The following is a 21,631-nucleotide window of genomic DNA, read 5'->3' as shown; positions in this document are numbered from 1 at the left end:
AACAAATCCGCCATGTGATGCCAGCATAATATCCTGCTGCTAGAAGAACGGTAATGTAGACCCTAGGCAGCAATCACAACAACTGGCCGCAGCAACTGGTGAAATTAACGATTTGTGAAGGCAGCGTGAGCAAACGTACGGTTGGATTCTTTGATAAATAATAATTACTCATCATGAACGTGGGCTTTGCTCTCGTTCTCATCTGGTCTCTCACAATAACCAATGGTAAGTAGCTAGCTAATGCTAGCTCTATATTGCCGTGTCTAACGGTAACGTTAGCCAGCTATAGTAGCTAAATATTCCGTTTTAGTGATGGCATGTACTATTATGTAGTTAACCAAGACTGGTCTTAGGGCAGTTATGGACAATTTTAGCTAACCCTTTAATTAACTTTAACCTAATTCTCGTAACCTGCCACGTTAATTATCTTAACCTGCCACAAAAAGTCACTTCTGCTAGTCAAAACCGACAGACCTGCCCTGAGAGTAGTGTGAGTATCCACTAATGTGATACAGCACTAGCTAGGCCTTCTTTTTTTTTTCTTCTTTTTTTACATTTTAACTTTTTTTAAAGAAAAATCAGTATACATACAAGAAGTATACAAACAGACAATGATAACATATGCTAGGGGGTACACCAAATTACAGATTATACAAAGACCTTAAAAGAAGCACATTGTTTTAACAGTTTTCTTATTAGAAGAATGTAGAATAGTCTTAATGTACTGCTCGAATTCCTTCTAGAAACCACAGAAGTGTTTTTTTATTAGTGAACTTACATCTATGAATATGACAATTTTTCCATTAGCACAATTAGATTTATGGAGGTAAAATTGTTTTTCTTTATTATGGTTAAGGAAACTGAGCAGCACATTCTCCCATTAAAAAAAACAAAAGTCATCAAGAATATTAACAATTATTAAACTGAATATCTTTCCAAAATTGTTTTACATGTAGACAATGCCAAAATAAATGTGAAACGGTTTCTGGATGCTCAACACAAAAAGTACAATCAATGTTAATGTATTTTTTGAGTTTCTTCAGGTAATGTTTCTTCACAGGGTAATACTTATGGATCATTCTAACAAAGAGTTGTTAGAAAAACAGCATTGGAGAGTCAACTGGATTAAGTGAGGGTAGGTCAAGAAGGTGAGGTCTGGCTACACCTCTAAATACCATGAGAGTTCCAGATGGAATAGCATCAAAGACTATGGTGAACTCTCTAGGTGTTACAGGGATATTGTAACGAGATAAAAATTCCTCATAATTGAGTAACAATCCTTTTGCATTAAAAAGTTGACTCACCAGTAGGATATGATTATTGAACCAGTTCTTAAAAAATAAAGACTTGTTTCTATACAAAATGTCCTTATTGTTCCAAATGAAATACCTATGCGGGGAAAAATTAACGACCACGCTAAGAATACTTGTCTATGAAAAGCAGATAATTTTGCAGGAATCTTATCAATGTTATAGTTACAAAGTCACATAAAATTGAGGCTACCAAAACAGGAGAAGATATGAAATTCCAAATTGAAGTAGGATTCTTTAAAAAATGTTTAGCCCAATTTATCTGAAGTATTTTTCAAAGTAGGAAAATCAACCCAAAAATTTGAGACCACCATGTTCATAACTACAGATTTCCTAATATAATGTGTACGATTTTTCCAGATGAAGTTGAAAAGCACCTGGTCAACCGCTTTACCTATTTTGTTGTCAAGATATAGGGACTGGGCTGCATAAGTAAGTCTGGTGATACCTTCAGCTTTAGAAAGCAATACTCTACCTTTCAAGGATAAATCCCTCTGCAAACAATGGTTCAACTTCTTTTTGATTTTTTCAATAATAGGTATAACATTTAATGAGCATCTTTCCTGTTGATCCTTAGATATGGTAATCCCAAGGTATATTACTTTTTCCTTGACTGGAATATTGCATATAGAGGGTATCACACAGTCTTTAACAGCAAACAATTCACACTTATTAAGTTTCAGGCAAAGACCAGATGCTTTGGAAAATATATTTATCACATCGACTGCTCTAGGAATCTGGTCAGCATCTTTCAAAAAGAGGGTTGTGTCATCTGCAAGCTGACTTATGATAATATCTCTGTCAGCAATAGAGATCCCCTTTATATCATTAGATTTAACAGAACTTGTAAGAAGTTGGGTTGCAAGTATGAAGAGGTAAGGCGAAATTAGGCAACCTCCTAGATTTGATTTGAAAAGAGGAATTAGGCAAGAAGTGCCATGCTTTAATTTAATAGTACTACAAAATAATTCCCCAAAACCAAATTTTGCAAGGGAGAGAAATAGAAACTCATGTTCCACTGTATCGAAGGCTTTATAAAAGTCTAAGAAGACAAAAAAACTACGGTCGAAGATTAAATCAGAATAGTCAATAAGGTCTAACACCAGTCGGATATTATTAGATACAGTGGGGCAAAAAAGTATTTAGTCAGCCACCAATTGTGCAAGTTCTCCCACTTAAAAAGATGAGAGAGGCCTGTAATTTTCATCACTTCAACTATGACAGACAAAATGAGAAAAAAAAATCCAGAAAATCACATTGTAGGATTTTTTATATATTTATTTGCAAATTATGGTGGAAAATAAGTATTTGGTCACCTACAAACAAGCAAGATTTCTGGCTCTCACAGACCTGTAACTTCTTCTTTAAGAGGCTCCTCTCTCCTCCACTCGTTACCTGTATTAATGGCACCTGTTTGAACTTGTTATCAGTATAAAAGACATCTGTCCACAACCTCAAACAGTCACACTCCAAACTCCACTATGGCCAAGACCAAAGAGCTGTCAAAGGACACCAGAAACAAAATTGTAGACCGGCACCAGGCTGGGAAGACTGAATCTGCAATAGGTAAGCAGCTTGGTTTGAAGAAATCATGGAAGATGGAAGACATACAAGACCACTGATAATCTCCCTCGATCTGGGGCCCCACGCAAGATCTCACCCCGTGGGGTCAAAATGATCACAAGAATGGTGAGCAAAAATCCCAGAACCACACGGGGGGACCTAGTGAATGACCTGCAGAGAGCTGGGACCAAAGTAACAAAGCCTACCATCAGTAACACACTACGCCGCCAGGGACTCAAATCCTGCAGTGCCAGACGTGTCCCCCAGCTTAAGCCAGTACATGTCCAGGCCCGTCTGAAGTTTGCTAGAGAGCATTTGGATGATCCAGAAGAAGATTGGGAGAATGTCATATGGTCAGATGAAACCAAAATATAACTTTTTGGTAAAAACTCAACTCGTCGTGTTTGGAGGACAAAGAATGCTGAGTTGCATCCAAAGAACACCATACCTACTGTGAAGCATGGGGGTGGAAACATCATGCTTTGGGGCTGTTTTTCTGCAAAGGGACCAGGACGACTGATCCGTGTAAAGGAAAGAATGAATGGGGCCATGTATCGTGAGATTTTGAGTGAAAACCTCCTTCCATCAGCAAGGGCATTGAAGATGAAACGTGGCTGGGTCTTTCAGCATGACAATGATCCCAAACACACCGCCCGGGCAACGAAGGAGTGGCTTCGTAAGAAGCATTTCAAGGTCCTGGAGTGGCCTAGCCAGTCTCCAGATCTCAACCCCATAGAAAATCTTTGGAGGGAGTTGAAAGTCCGTGTTGCCCAGCAACAGCCCCAAAACATCACTGCTCTAGAGGAGATCTGCATGGAGGAATGGGCCAAAATACCAGCAACAGTGTGTGAAAACCTTGTGAAGACTTACAGAAAACGTTTGACCTCTGTCATTGCCAACAAAGTGTATATAACAAAGTATTGAGAAACTTTTGTTATTGACCAAATACTTATTTCCACCATAATTTGCAAATAAATTCATTAAAAATCCTACAATGTGATTTTCTGGATTTTTTTTTCTCATTTTGTCTGTCATAGTTGAAGTGTACCTATGATGAAAATTACAGGCGTCTCATCTTTTTAAGTGGGAGAACTTGCACAATTGGTGGCTGACTAAATACTTTTTTGCCCCACTGTATAATGAAAGAGCCATAAGCTGTAATATATGAGAATCATAATGTTAAGATACCATTTGTTAAGTTATACGGGCAATAAATGGTTCCTTCTCCCCTAATGTGACATGACCTGACCTCGACCCCCTTCATCACTAATCCACAGCTCTCTACCCATATCAGTGCCTGCCACATGTGATCGTCTTCCCTGCACTCAGCACATTCCAAGCTTAATTGCATACACCATATACATTCCTCCTACAGATAACCATTAACTTCTGGTGTAAACCCTAGAATATGGCACCCCTAATTTCTCTAGCATAACTATGGATTCATAATATTCAAAGTTTAGAACCCATCACCATAATCCAATTGGTAGCATATTACATGGGAAATTCATGTTCCGTTTACAATGTAATAAGTGTGTGTTACTGGCGACTTCTATCCTTTGGTGGGTGAATTTTACAATTTAATTTAGTCAACACATTCACAAATGGTAGCTTTATCACAGTTTTGAGGTTTAGGTTGATTTGCGGTTCATAGCTAGCTTGTAGTGATGGGAAGTTCGGCTATTTTTACTGACTGAGAATTAATTGCTGGCAGCCAGCAGGTCAAACGAATGACTAAAATGAACAAGTCACTGAGGACAAAAAGAGTTGTTCAGAAAGAACAAATCTTTCGAAATACTGCACATCACTACTGTCGCGAGACAGCACAAGCAAACATTGTTGTGTAAATTTCTCTTCACCATCATCAAAAATCTCTGCAATCCTCCTCCATGCCATTGGCCTTCTGATTTTGTCTCTGTATTCTAGCAAAGCGACCTCATATAGAATTGGAAAACCAGACACAGCAATGATTGATTTGCTGTCCTCCATCATACTTTGTTTTTATTTGCCCGGCACTAATGACAGGCAGAACTATGTTTCATGAACGGAAGATTTTCAATAAAATATTTGCTCCTTGCCTGATTGGTTAACGACAGTGGTGGCCACGTGCAATTTGCATAAAGTAGAGCAGAGAGAACTCCACTAGCAGGGTTCTCCCACTCACCTTCCCCCTGTTCAAAATGAATGGGAGCAGAACTTTGACTAATTCGGAAGTGGTGAAAAAGTTTCTAATAGAGATTTTCATCTTTGTCACATGGAACCGCTCACATATGCTGTTTAGAACTGTTTCCCGGTGAATTGCATTTTAGCAAATGTTTGAATAGTTTTATTAGCCGCTTCATTACAGGAGTTACATGTTCAATAAGTCTAGCCTTTTGAACTGTAAGACAATACAATTGGCTTGCTATTGTTGCATGTTACCACTAAGCTCTTAATAAAAAAACGGCCGTTACATGTATGCATACGTAGTATTTTCTGTTGGTCACGTCATTTTACTGTTTGGAAAAAATGTAACCGTTTGTTGACCGGTTAGTGAGGGCCGGTTAGTCGGCAGCAAAATCGATCGAAATTTGAATCCCTAGTATTGTACTCTACTCTGCTTTGCTGTGCTGTGCTGTCCAAATTTGTAAAACCATAGATGTCTATGATTTGGTTGGGTCACTAATCATAGACGTATATGTTTGGCCCAAATCATGGCCAGTCTGGACCGGACCAAAAACCAATGTCTGTAGATGTTGGAATCAAGGCAGTGTACGGCCCAAAAAACGACATCTGTGTACATTTAAGTCAGGGCCATGGCGGACTGACCAAATTTCAACTACTTTTCGACGTCTGATATTGGTCTGTGCTCAGGGGGTGTGGATGCTGGTTACAGTAAATAGAAAGAGGGGGCTCATGGGTAGGTGTCAGTAAGAGCCGGGAGAGGTGACATTAACTAGAGGGAGGGAGGGGTTGTCCAGACTGTTTTCACACTCTTGCTTTGACCATGTGACAGAAAGAGAAATAAAACATTGAGCTGAACATAACTGTATGCCAGTGGAAGGGAGGACAGTAGCAGGAGACAGTATGAGCTGAACATAACTGTATGCCAGTGGAGTGAGGACAGTAGCAGGTGACCCAACTGTGGTTTGTGACTACTATGATTTCCTATTGCAGTCAATTAAATACATAATGGATGTATTGTAATTGTTTGGTAATTCTATTAATGATTTGGTAACATAATTATGAGTTTTAATCACTTAAATACATTTTTGTTTATGAATTATTAAGTAAACAATAATTGGTAGGTCTACCTTGTTACTTCTGTGAACTTTCATTATATTCCCTCTCTTGAGGGAGAGAAATTGGAGAATATCTGGGTATGTGGGTTTTTGTTGACATAATTACAAGGCAATGTTTCTTAAAACCTCTCTGGGATATGTGGGAAGCTAGCGTCCCGTATGGCCAACATCCAGTGAAAATGCAGAGCGCCAAATTCAAATAAATTACTATAAAAATTAAACTTTCATGAAAGCACACATGCAATACACGAAATTAAAGCTACACTTGTTGTGAATCCAGCCAATGTGTCAGATTTCAAAAAGGCTTTACGATGAAAGCACACCAAACGATTGTTAGGTCAGTACATAGCCACAGAAAAACACAGCCATTTTTCCAGCCAAAGAGAGGAGTCACAAAAAGCATAAATAGAGATATAATTAATCACTAACCTTTGATGATCTTCATCAGATGACACTCATAGGACATCATGTTACACAATACATGTATGTTTTGTTCAATAAAGTTCATATTTATATCCAAAAATCTCAGTTTACATTGGTGCGTTACGTTCAGTAATGTTTTGCTTCCAAAACATCCGGTGATTTTGCAGAGAGCCACATCAATTTACAGAAATACTCATTATAAATGTTGATGAAAATACATGTGTTATGCATGGAACTTTAGATAAACTTCTCCTTAAACTTACAGAAGGCTAATTATTTATCCAAATGCTAAATGTGGTTATTAGTTGGCAGTGGTCTGTTTTGATGTGAAAAAGGTATAAGAAATAAAACATTTCTGGAAGATGTTTTCTAAAATCTGTTTGACCAGAAATCAAAGGTTTACTTGTGCCAAATTTGTAAAATGTATCGATCCTGTCATGTCCTAAATATATAATCTCTTTGCTTTCGTTTGGCACCCAATTTGATATTCTCCTATGAACTTCACATGTTGGTGCTCATGGATCCTTTTACATGGAAGTGACCCCAATTCACATCCTATAGCATACCATACCAAATGTCTTCCTTTGTGTGTTTCAGTGCTTGCAGAGCTGCCTGTACCTCAGAACCTGACTCTGCTCACCCTGAACACAGAGTACCTACTAACATGGGACTGGGACCGGGACCAGACGACCACAGGCAACACTGTTACCTTCACTGCAGAGTACATGGGGTAAGACAGTATCACACTCTTGGACACATCCTCCACCCCTCCCCATGTCACATAATATATCTCGCATGCTACAGTACACCCAAACTGTGGCTGGTCTAATTTTTCTTGCGCTACAATATGAGTGTCATGATCTGGTATTTGGCCAAGACTGCCTCTCATCAGTAGCAGGTAGTCTAGCCGTTGAGCACATTGGGCCAGTAACCAAAAGGTTGCTGGTTAGAATCCCAGAGTCGACTAGGTGAAAAATCTGTCTGTGCCCTTGAGCTAGGCGGTTAAACCCAATTACTCTTATCCAGAGCAATGTCTGCTAAAGGACTAAAATGTAAATCAGTGACCCTCTCTCTCCCCAATAGGAAGTACAAGATGCAGAGGAAGAAGAAGAACTGGAGCCGTGTGTGTGAGAGGACCATACATACCCACTGTAACTTCACAGGCTCTGATCTGCACTACCTGGGCATGTATGTGCTCAGGGTCCGAGCCAGTGCAGACGAACTGAACTCAGACTGGGTCCTTAAAGACTTCTGCCCCGATAAAGACGGTGAGAGAGAGGAAATGGGGAAGACTGACTTTGGCACCGATTTAAAAACACAAACTAAAGTGATGTAAATGGAGAAGATAACAAAATAATAAACACAGTTGCAAAGAGGCAGTCGCGTATCTGAGCACAACCACACATCAACATACATTATCAGTCAAAAGTTTGGACACCTACTCATTGTAGGGTTTTTCTTTATTTTTACTATTTTCTACATTGTAGAATAATAGTGAAGACATCAAAACTATGAAATAACAGATGGTATCATGTAGTAACCAAAAAAGTGTTAAGCAAATCAAAATATATTTGAGATTCTTCAAATTAGCCACCCTTTGCCTTGATGACAGCTTTGCACACTCTTGGCATTCTCTCAATCATTGATCAGAAATACAGTGTAGACATTGTTAATTTTGTAAATGACTTTTGAAGCTGGAAACAGCTGATTTGTAATGGAATATCTACATAGGCATACAGAGGCCCATTATCAGCAACCATCACTCCTGTGTTCCAATGGCACGTTGTGTTAGCTAATCCAAGTTTATCATTTTAAAAGGCTAATTGATCATTAGAAAACCCTTTTGCAATTGTTAGCATAGCTGAAAACTGTTCTGATTTAAAGAAGCAATAAAAGTGGCCGCCTTTAGACTAGTTGAATATCTGGAGCATCAGCATTTGTGGATTTGATTACAAGCTCAAAATGGCCAGAAACAAAGAACTTTCTTCTGAAACTCGTCAGTCTATTCTTGTTCTGAGAAATTAAGGCTATTCCATGCGAGAAATTTTCAAGAAACTGTAGATCTCGTGCAATGCTGTGTACTACTCCCTTCACAGAACAGAGCAAACGGACACTAACCAGAATAGAAAGATGGGTGGGAGGCCCCGGTGCACAACTGAGCAAGAGGACAAGTACATTAGTGTCTAGTTTGAGAAACAGACCCCTTCTAGGCAGAGTTGCAAAGAAAAAGCCATATCTCAGACTGGCCAATAAAAAGAAAAGATTAAGATGGGCAAAAGAACACTGGACAGAGGAACTCTGCCTAGAAGGCCAGCATTCCGGAGTTGCCTCTTCACTGTTGACATTGAGACTGGTATTTTGCGGGTACTATTTAATGAAGCTGCCAGTTGAGGACTTGTGAAACATCTGTTTCTCAAATGTCTGGAATATGTTCCGGGATTCATCCAATGGCATTGAGGAGTATACCACCTCCGTCATCGGCTTCATCAATAAGTGCATTGACCACGTCATCCCCACAGTGACCGTACATATCCCAACCAGAAGCCATGGACTACAGGCAACATCCGCATCGAGCTAAAGGCTAGTGCTGCCGCTTACAAGGAGTGGGACTCTAATCCGGAAGCTTATAAGAAATCCCGCTACGCCCTCAGTCGAACCATTTAAACAGGCAAAGCGTCAATACAGGATTAAGATTGAAGCCCTGCTCATCGGATGTGGCAGGGCTTAAACTATTAGAGTACAAAATGGAAATCCAGCCACGAGCTGCCCAGTGACGTGAGCCTACCAGATGAGCTAAATGCCTTTCATGCTCGCTTCGAGGCAAGCAACACTGAAGCATGCATGAGCGCACCAGCTGTTCTGGCCGACTGTGTGATAACGCTCTCGGTAGCCGATGTGAGCAAGACCTTTAAGCAGGTCAACATTCACAAATCCACGGGGCCGGACGGATTACCAGGATGTGTACTCAAATCATGCGCGGACCAACTGGCAAGGGTCTTCACTGACATTTTTCACCTCTCCCTGACTGAGTCTGTAATACCTACATGTTTCAAGCAGACCGCTGTGCCCAAGGAAGCGAAGGTAACCTGCCTAAAATGATTACTGCCCCGTAGCACTCACGTCAGTATCCATTAAGTGCTTTGAAAGGCTTGTCACATCAGCAGCATCATCCCGGATACACTAGACCAGGTATTCTCAAACTGGGGTACGCGAAATGCCTTCAGGCTACGCCAAATAAACTGATTCACGTTTAAAAAATTAAGTGTATAGATTTTTTTATTTTTTATTCACATTTTCAAACAGTCCTTCTATAGTTTCCAACTGGGCTATACATTTGGGTAAGTTGTTTTTCTCTCGCCTGAGTAGGCTCATTTCACTGCCAAAAATAAAATTAAACCATCTAGTGTTCAGTGAAATATCAACACAATGTCAAATAAGGGTAGCCTAGTCAAATAATTAACATCCAATCACATTAACCGTTACTCTCTCGTGGGAATTCCACTAACAGTCCATATGTAGCCAAACGTAGCTGCTGCTCATGTTTATCTGTACTTGTGGTGCAAAAGCCATGACAGGAGACGTAGTGGAGTGGTAACGTCCGTGCAAGCAGTTGGTCCCGACGCCACTTGGGTACACTGCAGCATCCACCGAGAGGCTCTTGCTGCCAAGGGAATGCCTGACAGCTTGAAAGAGGTTTTGGACACTACAGTGAAAAATTGTTAACTTTGTTAAAGCAAGGTCCCTGAACTCTCATGTATTTTCTGCCCTATGCAATGATATGGGCAGCGACCATGTAACGCTTTTACAACATACAGAAGTGCTATGGTTATCATGGGGCAAAGTGTTGCCACGTTCTTTTGAATTGAGAAAAAAATCGTAGTTTTCTTTACTGACCATAATTTTCACTTGTCTGACCGCTTGCATGAGTTTCTCACACGACTGGCCTATCTGGGTGATGTTTAATCTCGCCTGAATGATCTGAATCTAGGATTACAGGGACTCTCCGCAACTATATTCAATGGGCGGGACAAAATTGAGCCTATGATTAAGAAGGTGGAGCTCTTCTCTGTTTGCATTAACAAGGACAACACACAGGTCTTTCCATCATTGTATGATTTTTTGTGGGCAAATGAACTCAAGCTTACGGACAATGTCAAATGTGATATAGCGAAGCGCCTGAGTGAGTTTGTTGCGCAATTACGCAGGTACTTTCCCGAAACAGATAACACAAACAACTGGATTCATTATCCCTTTCATGCTTCCAGTCCACTTACCATTATCTAAACAAGAGAGCCTCATCAAAATTGCAACAAGCGGTTCTGTGAAAATGTAATTTAATCAGAAGCCACTGCCAGATTTCTGGATTGGGCTGCACTCAGAGTATCCTTCCTTGGCAAATCGCACTCTTAAGACTAGAGGTCGACCGATTATGATTTTTCAACGCTGATACCGATTATTGGAGGACTAAAAAAAGAGCCGATACCGATATAATCAGCCGATTTTTTTTTTTTTTAATTGGATTTATTTATTTGTAATAATGACAATTACAACAAATAAGTGTTCATTCAGAAAACTTAATATAATACATCAATAAAATCAATTTAGCCTCAAATAAATAATGAAACATGTTCAATTTGGTTTTAAATAAAGTGATGGAGAAGAAAGTAAAAGTGCAATATGTGCCATGTAAAAAAGCAAACGTTTAAGTTCCTTGCTCAGAACATGAGAACATATGAAAGCTGGTGGTTCCTTTTAACATGAGTCTTCAATATTCCCAGGTAAGAAGTTTTAGGTTGTAGTTATTTTAGGAATTATAGGACTATTTCTCTCTATACCATTTGTATTTCATATACCTTTGACTATTGGATGTTCTTATAGGCACTTTAGTGTTGCCAGTGTAACAGTATAGCTTCCGTCCCTCTCCTCGCCCCTACCTGGGCTCGAACCAGGAACACATCGACAACAGCCACCCTCGAAGCATCGTTACCCATCGCTCCACAAAAGCCGCGGCCCTTGCAGAGCAAGGGGAACAACTACAAGTCTCAGAGCGAGTGACGTCACCGATTGAAACGCTATTAGCGCACACCCCGCTAACTAGCTAGCCATTTCACATCGGTTACACCAGCCTAATCTTGGGAGTTCATAGGCTTGAAGTCATAAACAGCTCAATGCTTGAAGCATTGCGAAGAGCTGCTGGCAAAACGGAATAAAGTGCTGTTTGAATGAATGCGTACGAGCCTGCTGCTGCCTACCATCGCTCAGTCAGACTGCTCTATCAAATATCAAATCATAGACTTAATTATAACATAATAACACACAGAAATACGAGCCTTTGGTCATTAATATGGTCAAATCCGGAAACTATCATTTCGAAAACAAAACATTTATTCTTTCAGTGAAATACGGAACTGTTCCGTATTTTATCTAATGGGTGGCATCCCTAAGTCTAAATATTGCTGTACAATGTAACAACCTTCAATGTTATGTCATAATTACGTAAAATTCTGGCAAATTAGTTCGCAACGAGCCAGGCGGCCCAAACTGTTGCATATACCCTGACTCTGCGTGCAATGAACGCAAGAGAAGTGACACAATTTCACCTGGTTAATATTGCCTGCTAACCTGGATTTATTTTAGCTAAATATGCAGGTTTAAAAAATATATACTTCTGTGTATTGATGTTTATGGTTAGGTACAGTCGTGCAACGATTGTGCTTTTTTTCGCAAATGCGCTTTTGTTAAATCATCCCCCATTTGGCGAAGTTGGCTGTCTTTGTTAGGAAGAAAGTCTTCACACAGTTCGCAACGAGCCAGGCGGCCCAAACTGCTGCATATACCCTCACTCTGTTGCAAGAGAAGTGACACAATTTCCCTAGTTAAAAGAAATTCATGTTAGCAGGCAATATTAACTAAATATGCAGGTTTAAAAATATATACTTGTGTATTGATTTTAAGAAAGGCATTGATGTTTATGGTTAGGTACACGTTGGAGCAACGACAGTCCTTTTTCGCGAATGCGCACTGCATCGATTTATATACAACGCAGGACACGCTAGATAAACTAGTAATATCATCAACCATGTGTAGTTAACTAGTGATTATGATTGATTGTTTTTTATAAGATAAGTTTAATGCTAGCGAGCAACTTACCTTGGCTTCTTACTGCATTCGTGTAACAGGCAGGCTCCTCGTGGAGTGCAATGTAAGGCAGGTGGTTAGAGCGTTGGACTAGTTAACCGTAAGGTTGCAAGATTGAATCCCCGAGCTGACAAGGTAAAAATCTGTCGTTCTGCGCCTGAACAAGGCAGTTAACCCACCGTTCCTAGGCCGTCATTGAAATTAAGAATGTGTTCTTAACTGACTCGCCTAGTTAAGTAAAGGTGTTAAAAAAAAATCGGCCAAATAGGTGTCCAAAAATACCGATTTCCGATTGTTATGAAAACTTGAAATCGGCCCTAATTAATCAGCCATTCAGATTAATCGGTCGACCTCTAGTTAAGACACTTATGCCCGTTGCAACCACGTACCTATGTGGGAGTGGATTCTCAGCCTTCACTAGCATGAAAACTAAATACAGGCACAGACTGTGTGGAAAATGATTTAAAACAATACAACTCAACATTGCAGAGTTATGTGCATCCTTTCAAGCACACCCTTCTCATTAACCTGTGGTGAGTTATTCACAATTTTCGATTAACAAATAAGGTTTTATATGTAAGATGGTTAAATAAAGAGCAAAATTATTGATTATTATGTGCCCTGGTCCTATAAGAGCTCTTTGTCCTACGAGCTGGGTTGTGACACAAACTCTCACTCATTCTTATGTTTAATAAATGTATTGTATAGTGTGTGTGGGAGGGAGGCTTACAATAATGGCAAGTGCGCTGACCCTGGTGCTAGAGGAGGTACGCTGCTGGAGGTTGAATATTTGAAGGGGTACAGGACTATAAAAAGTTTGGGAACTGCTGCCCTAGACCAACTCCAATTCGCATTCCGCCCCAACAGATGTCCACAGATGACGCAATGTCAATCGCACTCTACACTGCCCTTTCCCACCTGGACAAAAGGAACACCTATGTGAGAATGACTACAGCTCAGCGTTCAACACCATAGTGCCCACAAAGCTCATCACTAAGCTAAGGACCCTGGAACTAAACACCTCCCTCTGCAACTGGATCCTGGACTTCCTGACGGACCGCCCCCAGGTGGTAAGGGTAGGCAACAGCACATCTTCCACGCAGATCCTCAACACTGGGGCCTCTCAGGGGTGTGTGCTAAGTCCGCTCCTGTACTCCGTTCACCCACGACTCCCAACATCACCATTTAAGTTTGCTGACGACACTACAGTGGTAGGTCTGATTACCGACAACGATGAGGGCCTATAGGGAGGAAGTCAGAGACCTGGCAGTGTGGTGCCAGAATAACAACCTCTCCCTCAATGTGAGCAAGACAAAGGAGCTGATCGTCGACTACAAGAAAAAGCGGGCCGAACAGGCCCCTATTAACATCGACGGGGCTGTAGTGGAGCGGGTCGAGAGTTTCAAGTTCCTTGGAGTCCACATCACCAACGAACTATCATGGTCCAAAAACACCAAGACAATCGTGAAGATGGCACGACAACAACTTTTCCCCCTCAGGAGACTGAAAAGATTTGTCATGGGTCCTCAGATCCTCAAAAAATTCTACAGCTGCACCATCGAGAGCATCCTGACCGGTTGCATCCCCACCTGGTATGGCAACTGTTTGGCATCTGACCGTAAGGCGCTACAGATGGTAGTACATATGGCCCAGTACGTCACTGGGGCCAAGCTTCCTGCTGTCCAGGACCTACATACTAGGCAGTGTCATAGGAAAGCCCCACAAATTGTCAGATTCCAGCACCCAAGTCATAGACAGTTCTCTCTGCTACAACACGGCAAGTGTTACTGGAGCCTGGACAAATTAACAGCCATAAGACTGCTGAACAATTAATCAAATGGCCACCTGGACTATATTCACTTTACCCCTACCAACAAATTACCTCTACTAACCTGTATCCCCGCTCATTGACTCGGTACTGGTACCCCTTGTATATAGCCTTGTTATTTTATTGTTACTTTTTAATAATTTTTTACTTTAGTTTAATTGGTAAATATTTTCTTAACCAACAATGCAGTTCAAGAAAGAGTTAAGGGCTTGTAAGTAAGCGTTTCACAGTAAGGTCTACACTTGTTGTATTCGGTGCATGTGACAAAGTTTGATTTGAATGAGTAGGTGTGTCCAAACTTTTGACTGGTACTGTAAGTAGACACCCTAACACACAACTAGCACAGGAAGACCGCTATCGATCACCAATAATCGTTCTCTGGAGTTGGCTCGGCTGGATTCTGACTTGATGATTACTGAGAGTTTATTTATGCTTCTTATTTTTCTGTTCTTCCCCCTGTCTAGCTGCTTTGGGCCCACCGTCCAGGGTGGAGCTGGCTCCTGTGGGGAACCTGCTGGACGTGACCATCTCTGACCCCCTGACCAGCACCCAGGGCTCCATGAAGGAACACGTCCTCTCCCTGTACTACCACATCCTGTACTGGAGCCTGTCCGATGACCCTAGGGTACTATCTTTTCTTACTAGCACTGACTTTTCGGATAGCTACTTTATTGGTGGAAAATGTACTGTCTGTGATATGTGGTGGCTCACCTAGCTACCTTAAAATGGATGCACTAAGTCACTACTAAATGACAAACATTTGAATGTTACTTTTTTTGGTTTCTAGCCGAAACTAGGACAGATTCATTATTTTTTGGAACAACTAGAAATCCTCAGAAGTTTTAAAAATACCTTTGTTTCTCCAGCTCACACTTCCCTTTTCTATGGTCCCTTAAGGCACCTGGGCCTCCCCTCAGTAACCCTGTGACTGCTATAAAACTCCACACACCAGAAGCCACAACATGTAACACTCTAAACCGCAACCTTAAAAAGAACACACCTGTGTTCCTACTCTGGTTTCCTATCCAGGGTTTCTATGTAGGTTTTCTATGTAACACAATAATACCCCTTTCAGACGTATCGAATGTGGCGCCTTGAAAGCTCTACGGCATGTGTGTTTGTCTGAAAGGGTACACTACGGCATGTGTGTTTGTCTGAAAGGGTACACTACGGCACGTGTGTTTGTCTGAAAGGGTACACTACGGCATGTGTGTTTGTCTGAAAGGGTACACTACGGCACGTGTGTTTGTCTGAAAGGGTACACTACGGCACGTGTGTTTGTCTGAAAGGGTACACTACGGCACGTGTGTTTGTCTGAAAGGGTACACTACGGCACGTGTGTTTGTCTGAAATGGTACACTACGGCACGTGTGTTTGTCTGAAAGGGTACACTACGGCACGTGTGTTTGTCTGAAAGGGTACACTACGGCACGTGTGTTTGTCTGAAAGGGTACACTACGGCACGTGTGTTTGTCTGAAAGGGTACACTACGGCACGTGTGTTTGTCTGAAAGGGTACACTACGGCACGTGTGTTTGTCTGAAAGGGTACACTACGGCACGTGTGTTTGTCTGAAAGGGTACACTACGGCACGTGTGTTTGTCTGAAAGGGTACACTACGGCACGTGTGTTTGTCTGAAAGGGTACACTACGGCACGTGTGTTTGTCTGAAAGGGTACACTACGGCACGTGTGTTTGTCTGAAAGGGTACACTACGGCACGTGTGTTTGTCTGAAAGGGTACACTACGGCACGTGTGTTTGTCTGAAAGGGTACACTACGGCACGTGTGTTTGTCTGAAAGGGTACACTACGGCACGTGTGTTTGTCTGAAAGGGTACACTACGGCACGTGTGTTTGTCTGAAAGGGTACACTACGGCACGTGTGTTTGTCTGAAAGGGTACACTACGGCACGTGTGTTTGTCTGAAAGGGTACACTACGGCACGTGTGTTTGTCTGAAAGGGTACACTACGGCACGTGTGTTTGTCTGAAAGGGTACACTACGGCTTTTTAAATGCCGCAAGAAACCTTTTCTGGAGGTAGTTTCGAAGCGCCACTGAACAGGCATTTAACTTGTCTGTAAAGGAATGCCGGGACTAACATCCATTTCTAGGCAACCAGAACTGTCAATTAAATGATCATCAGCATCATCTGGGTATGTGTGCAACGAAAGTTCAACATTCACCTTCTGCTACCATTTCTGTCAAGCCGTCTACACATAGTTTGACGCGTACGTTCGATAAATCCAACGTATGCACCACACAGAACGCACTGCAACTGCCTCTGCAACGCAATGCTGCGAGGCAAACGCAGTGTTCCATTGGAAATGAATGTACTTCTGGTGTACCAAAATGCAATGATGATGTCGGTGTGGTCAAGGCGTAAGAAAAGGTATTTGAAGTTCATAAAATATGACTTACCAATAAAATTTGTAGAGGGAAAAAAATAACATTTCTACCCTACCATTAAAAACAACAGCACATCAATCAGCAACATTTATTGTTTTCAGGGAAACAATACCAAAATTCTATGCTGGAGCAGAATTCTACTGTCTGAAAAGGTACATCAGGTTATCAATTGTTGCTATCGACCTGTTACTGTAGTGGCATCCTATGTAAGGGACTGTGCACTTGAAGTGTGTGGCCACTTGGAAACACTAGTTAGACCTCTCACTCAAACCCTTGTAATTTGTTTGTCTTATGTTGCACCTACCTCACATTTTCCAGGAATATTGGCCCAGCGTGGTTAGAGGAGGGTTTGGCCGGGGGGGGCTTTACTTGGCTCCTCGACGCTATAGCGACTCCTTATGACGGGCTGGGCGCTTGCAGGCTGACTTCGGTAGTCAGTTGAACGGTGTTTCCTCCGACACATTGGTGCAGTGGGTGTTTAGAAGCTCGGTTTGGCGGGTCATGTTTCGGAGGACGCAAGACTCAACCTTCGCCTCTCCCGAGCCCGTTGGGGAGTTGTAGCGATGAGACAAGATCGTAATTGGATCGCAATTGGATATCACGAAATTGGGGAGGAAAAAGGGGGTTAAAAAAAAAGTATATGAAGAAATAAAAATATATCAAGTGTAATGTTAGGATTCAGTCTTGTCAGGTGTACTCATGGTTATGCATATACTTTTCATATTTCTTCTGTAAGATTTCAATTTAGCCCTATCCATATAGGACAATCCCCACGAGTGTGAAGGGTTGAATATTAAAAAAGGTGTATTTATTGTAAAAAGTAAAGCCAACATTTTTCAGGTTTTGGCCACCTTCAGGGTTTTTATTCCGTTCGATATCGGAAAGGGCATTAAAATGCGCATCAGATTGAATGCAAAGCTCTTATTACATATTCTCTAACTCCCCCAGGGCTTCAACATCAATAGTATCTGCTATTCCACTTACTTGATGTAATCCAGTACTAGCATAGATGGTTCATGTGAAGAAGGGCTTGGTGATTAGTTCACCAGTGGAATCAACTGTGCTAGTACTGCATTACATCAAGTAAGTGGAATGGCTGGAGGTACTCCAGAGAAGTTTGGGAAACACAGCCCCATCTTATTTCACTCTGCAAAAACCTATTTTAACATGTTTTTATTGTTTGACCAGGGTCTGAAGCCTAATGTGGTGAACTCTATCAACAACCTGGTGACGCTGCCTGAGCTGGAGGCCTGGACGTGGTACTGTGTCATGGTTCAGTCTCGCTACGACTACTACAACAAGACAAGTGGCTACACAGCACCCCAGTGCATGCAGACAGAAGGTAAAGACTTTGAAATTGGTTTTGAAATAGCATGACGTCTGTGTGTGTGTGTGTGTGTGTGTGTGTGTAACCTACCTGTATCCGTGTGAGTAAGTATACTGTATAAGTGTGTGTTATTATTTTTTTACAGGAGTATTTATACATTAATGAGGGCACTGTAATGTAGTGTGAAGGACACTTATGTGTGATTGTCTTCATCCACAGGTGACACCCAGTGGTGGCAGATCTTCCTGTACTTCCTGGTCTCCCTGGTAGTATGTTTCCTGCTGGTGCTGCTGCCCTACACCTTCTTTAGGTTCTACAAATACACCTTCTACCCCACCATCCAGCTGCCTGCATACATCCAGGAGGTAAGTTGTACATGGGCTAACGAGCACACACATCCTATCAAATTTTATTTGTCACATGCGCCGAATACAACAGGTGTAGACCTTACCGTGAAATGCTTACTTACAAGCCCTTAACCAACAATTCAGTTTTAAGGAAATGGAGTCAAACAAAATTGACTAAATAAACAAAAGTTTGAAAAAGTAACACAATAACAATACTGAGGTTATATACAGGGGGTACCGGTACCGAGTCAATGTGCGGGGGTACAGGTTAGTCAAGGTAAATTGTACATGTAGGTAGGGGTAAAGTGACTATACATGTATAATAAACAGGGAGTGGCAGCAGTCCTCACAGTGACTAGCATGTAAACAACAGTAATATTTAGGTGTCTGTGGGTGGTAGTGTGTCTCGGGGGGGTTGGGATAAATTGAGTAATCGTATGCTGCGCCCTCTTCTCCCCCCCACCACCAGTACCTCTGTGACTCCTCCCTCGGCTCTGAAATGCCCATTCTCCTCACTCCTGAGTCGGAGCTGTGCTGTGATAATCTGAGCGTGTACGCCGAGGTGGTGCTGCTGGAGATCCACATCCCTCCCTTCACAGCTCCCCCCTCAGGGCTGCAGCATGACAGCAGCAGGCATAGCCGCCAGGGCAGTGAAGGCAGCGGGGACTCTGGGGTCTACTCCACAGAGGGAGGCTCCGGCCAGCAGGGTTCTAGTGGTGGGGGTGAGCCAATCAGGAGAGACAAGGAAGTGGATAAGGTCAAGCTGGAGGAGATGGGGGAAGAGCCTGGAGACGAAGGAGTTCCGGATGAGCGAGTTGTGGATGTGTGCGTCTGAGGAGAGATGGAGAGAGCGAGAGGAGAGCTGGGTGGAAAGACCGTAGGTGATGGTTGAAGAATTGTAGTAGGGAAAGGAGGAGGGTCATACAGAATGTTCTCCGAAGTCTGTCTTTCTACCCCTCAAAGGACACTTTGAAGTTGATGACATCTCGCAGATTAAAAGACACATCTCAAAAGTAAGGGTGTAACGGTAAACGTATTCAAACCAACTCGTTCGGTATGGGGGACCTCTGTTCAGTCCGCACTGTGAACCCAGATTAAAACATAAACAATTTTACTGTACCAGTCAAACGTTTGGCCACATACTCATTCCAGGGTTTTTCTCTTTTTTTTTACTATTTTCTAAATTGTAGAATAATACTGAAGACATCCAAACTATGAAATAACATACATGGGATCATTAGTATCTGAAAATGTGTTAAACAAATCAAAGTATATATTTTAGATTCTTCAAAGTAGCCACTCTTTGCCTTGATGACAGCTTTGCACACTCTTGGCATCCCTCTCAACCAGATTCATGAGAGAGTCACCTGGAATGCATTTCAATTAACAGGTGTGCCTTGTTAATTTGTGGAATTCCTTTCCTTCTTATTGTGTTTGAGCCAATCAGTTGTGTTGTGACAAGGTAGGGGTGGTATACAGAAGATAGCCCTATTTGGTAAAAGACCAAGTCCATATTATGGCAAGAACAGCTCAAATAAGCGAAGACAAACGACAGTCCATTACTTTAAAACATGAAGATCAGTCAATCCGGAAAATGTCAAGAACTTTGAAAGTTTCTTCAAGTGCAGTCGCAAAAAGAATCAAGCACTATGATGAAACCGGCTCTCATGAGGACCGCCACAGGAAAGGAAGACCCAGAGTTACCTCTGCTGCAGAGGATAAGTTCATTAGAGTTAGCAGCCTCAGAAATTGCTGCCCAAATAAATGCTTTAGAGTTCAAGTAAGACACATCTCAACATCAACTGTTCAGAGGAGACTGCGTGAATCAGGCCTTCATGGTTGAATTGCTGCAAAGAAACCATTACTAAAGGACACCAATAATAATAAGAGACTTGCTTGCGCCAAGAAACACGAGCATTGGACATTAGACCGGTGGAAATCTGTCCTTTGGTCTGATGAGTCCAAATTTAAAGTTTTTGGTTCCAAACGATGTGTCTTTGAGACGGAGAGTAGGTGAATGGATGATCGCATGTGTAGTTCCCACCGTAAAGCATGGAGGAGGATGTGTGATGGTGTGGGGGTGCTTTGCTGGTGACACTGTCAGTGATATATTTAGAATTCAAGGCAAACTTTTCCAGCATGGCTACCACAGCATTCTGCAGCGATACGCCATCCCATCGGTTTGCACTTAGTGGGACTATCATTCATTTTCAACATGACAATGACCCAAAACACAGGCTGTGTAAGGGCTATTTGACCAAGAAGGAGAGTGATTGAGTGTTGTATCAGATGACTTGGCCTCCACAGTCACCCGACCTCAAACCAATTGAGATGGTTTGAGATTAGTTGGACCGCAGAGTGAAGGAAAAGCAGCCAAAAAGTGCTCAGCATATGTGGGAACTCCTTCAAGACTGTTTGAAAAGCATTTCTCATTAAGGTGGTTGAGAATACCAAGAATAGGCAAAGGGTGGCTACTTAGAAGAATATAAAATATTTTGATTTAACACTTGTTTGGTTACAACTTGATTCCATCTGTTATTTCATATTTTTTATTCTACAATGTAAAAATAGCTAAAAATCAAGAAACCCTGGAATGAGTAGGTGTGTCCAAACTTTTGACTGGTACTGTACATGGATATCTCACTAGGCCTATAGGCTACATCTACGCTGCATTGTATGCCTTTTGGGTAAATCTGAGCAACAAAAAAAAACATTTCAGGCTATCCCGTTAAAACAACTAGAGACTACAGAATGTGCATGTTGTAATTACAATTTGAATCTTAATTGACGTATTTCTAACTGTCCTTTTTGTGAGGCGCAGCCAGGAAGTAGTTCTGTCCAATGGCGTGTGGTGGGGTCGATAAACCAGGAGGATTCTCCATCACCAGTTTGGGAACATTTTGGCTTCCCAGTAAGATTATTGCGGGGATGGACACCGAGTATGTTGCCAGTGCTGAAAGAGAATAGCCTATGCAGCTGCCAACACCTCAAACATGTTGACACAGTT

At 41.8% G+C, this 21,631-nt stretch overlaps 1 protein-coding gene across 1 annotated transcript; it reads left to right on the top strand.

The window, feature by feature from the left end:
* The first annotated feature begins 48 nt into the window (after positions 1–48).
* On the top strand, positions 49–19,952 carry LOC120064372 (interferon alpha/beta receptor 1a-like). The gene is made up of 7 exons (XM_039014909.1): positions 49–225; positions 7,175–7,307; positions 7,661–7,845; positions 15,008–15,168; positions 18,139–18,292; positions 18,497–18,642; positions 19,094–19,952. The coding sequence occupies exons 1-7, from the start codon at positions 174–176 to the stop codon at positions 19,457–19,459; spliced, it is 1,197 nt and encodes a 398-aa protein (XP_038870837.1). The 5' UTR covers positions 49–173; the 3' UTR covers positions 19,460–19,952.
* The last annotated feature ends 1,679 nt before the right edge of the window (positions 19,953–21,631 follow it).

The sequence above is a fragment of the Salvelinus namaycush genome, chromosome 19 (genome assembly GCF_016432855.1).
Source record: "Salvelinus namaycush isolate Seneca chromosome 19, SaNama_1.0, whole genome shotgun sequence".
Taxonomy (NCBI): domain Eukaryota; kingdom Metazoa; phylum Chordata; class Actinopteri; order Salmoniformes; family Salmonidae; genus Salvelinus; species Salvelinus namaycush.
The sequence above is the reverse complement of the archived record's forward strand: the minus strand, read 5'-3'. Positions and strand labels throughout refer to the sequence as shown.